The following is a 2,281-nucleotide window of genomic DNA, read 5'->3' as shown; positions in this document are numbered from 1 at the left end:
AAAAACTGATGATGTAGTATGAAACAGTTATATATAAAAACTGATGATGTAGTATGAAACAGTTATATATAAAAACTGATGATGTAGTATGAAACAGTTATATATAAAAACTGATGATGTAGTATGAAAGTGACAAAACAACTTATTGCAGCAGCTCCTACTTTTCAGTTAATGTATTCCTTCAGAGCTAATTATTACTGATTTACACCAATAGATGGCATCAATATGTTATACTGCCATTAGTTGACGATCCAGTGTAAAGGCGGAGACTATGTAGAGTAGTATCCCTTTTGCATTGATGAGCTCTCACGTGACATGCATGTAACTAATTTTTCCAATTAGAAGTCCTATGTTGTTGCAAGTTTTTTCAACAATTGGTCAAGCTAATATTTAGGAATGCATACAAGCAAATCATAATATTTACGGGTTAAGTCTAAATGTTTTCTAACCTATTAAACCTACATATAAAGTACATTACCTTGGTGTTTTGTGATACATATCTTTTATTACAAGCCAATCATAAATGGTTTCTAACCTATTAAACCTACATATAAAGTACATTACCTTGGTGTTTTGTGACACATATCTTTTGTTACAAGCCAATCATAAATGGTTTCTAACCTATTAAACCGTAGCATATGGAAGAAGAATGGCCAATACTTTAACCTCATGAGTTGTATGCCAGAAGACCACACATTTTCATTCTTCAACTGCCACACATTCATTGAACCAATGAACTCACCTGGTCATGACATCATCATGACGTTTTACAATGCTGCTGGTATTGTCATGATTTCCTACCAAAAGTTCCTCTTTCAGCTGTGTGATGCTCTGGATTCCTTCCTGTTCAAAAGCTTGCAATCCAGCATCAAATGTTTCCTATTTATTTTGGATGGAGGGAAAAATAAACTATGCTGTTCATCAGGTATCTTACGTGTAAATATTCAACAAAGTACATTTAGTTAGATAGTCTAAAAAATGTATTTCTCTCTACAAATAAAAATACAAGTTTTTTTTTTTACTGTCTATCGATGATTAAAATTATGTTGTTATTTGATTTTTTTTTTCATGTATGGGTACATCCAAGTTTACAAGTACAGTTATTAAACATGTATGCCATAGTATCACACACTACAATTTCAGTAATTCCAAGTAATGTTTCTTTTGGATATTCAGACAAAGCTACACAATGGCTATCTTCACTATCCATCCCAAAATGTGAACTGAGATATTGGATGGTAGGTAGCTAGTCAACAGCACCTACTGCTATTGCTTGGGTTACTCTAATCAAAAAGTGCATGCATTACTTCAAAGTACTGGGTGCAATTTTTATTTTGTGGCAACAGGACATGGAACCAGGATTCACAGATCTACACTCTGGTATACTTCGTCAAAATTGGCCCTCTGTTTTGTGTATTTACACATTAATTGTTTAATGTTTGCCCAAAATCTAGATACAAGAAAATAACTCAAACTTTATATGCAAATACACGTGAAAAAATATAACAAACCTGTTTCGTAAGCAACGTCTGAATCGAAGACAAATCTCTACCATAATCTTCGGATCGAAGATGAACTTCTTTGTCCGCTACAGTCACGTGAGAAACACACACAATATAGATGTAAACAGAAAAAGGTACTCCAGCAATATAAAAAAATTACTTCTGAAAACAACCAAACTTTTTTTCTTTTAAAGAGTCACGGTCATTTGCTACATACTGTTCTAGTTACCATACTGGATGCAGAGTTCAAACTCATTTTTTAAAATTCAACCCAAAAGACAAAAAATAATAATAATAATGATAGAATGAACCATTTCCAATAGCAACATACAACTATTACAGGTTTAAAGCTGTTGCAAAGCTTTACAGTATACGAGGCATTTTTATACATATTTGACTGTTGTATAATAACATTTAAATGTGTCATCATTTACAAATTGCCTCATAAATGAAATTACAGTGTGCCAATTCCTGGCCTATGTTTACACTTTAAATTACTTATAGCTCTTTAGTTAGCATAAACTTACATGTGCAACCTGAACACCTGTTTTAAATTTCAGGATTAGTAATTAAATTACCTACTACAATATATTATGTAGTCACGTACATATCTGGAATATGTGGGTATTTAAACTGCAGGTGTTTATTGAGTATTCTACAAGTTCATTAGTAGAGAAATCTATATAAAATCATAAATAATATTCAACGTTCAACTGGTACACAATTAAAAACATTTTATTTAGGCCTATCTGAGGATGACGTTGTAACGTCGAAACATG

At 32.2% G+C, this 2,281-nt stretch overlaps 1 protein-coding gene across 1 annotated transcript in view; it reads right to left on the bottom strand.

Annotated features, from left to right (window-relative positions):
• The window catches only part of LOC106474965 (spectrin alpha chain, non-erythrocytic 1-like), a 22,207-nt gene that overhangs the window by 9,949 nt on the left and 9,977 nt on the right, over positions 1 to 2,281 (bottom strand). Inside the window, exons 8-9 of the mRNA XM_013935664.2 lie at positions 1,512 to 1,588; positions 743 to 879 (exon numbers count right to left, since the gene is read on the bottom strand). Coding sequence (XP_013791118.1) covers positions 743 to 879; positions 1,512 to 1,588 — 214 coding nt within the window. The remainder of the gene's footprint in view (positions 1 to 742; positions 880 to 1,511; positions 1,589 to 2,281) is intronic.

The sequence above is a fragment of the Limulus polyphemus genome, unplaced genomic scaffold, assembly GCF_000517525.1.
Source record: "Limulus polyphemus unplaced genomic scaffold, Limulus_polyphemus-2.1.2 Scaffold7912, whole genome shotgun sequence".
In the NCBI taxonomy this organism is placed as follows: Eukaryota; Metazoa; Arthropoda; class Merostomata; order Xiphosura; family Limulidae; genus Limulus; species Limulus polyphemus.
Note: the sequence above shows the minus strand (reverse complement) of the source record. Positions and strands in the feature narration are given on the sequence as shown.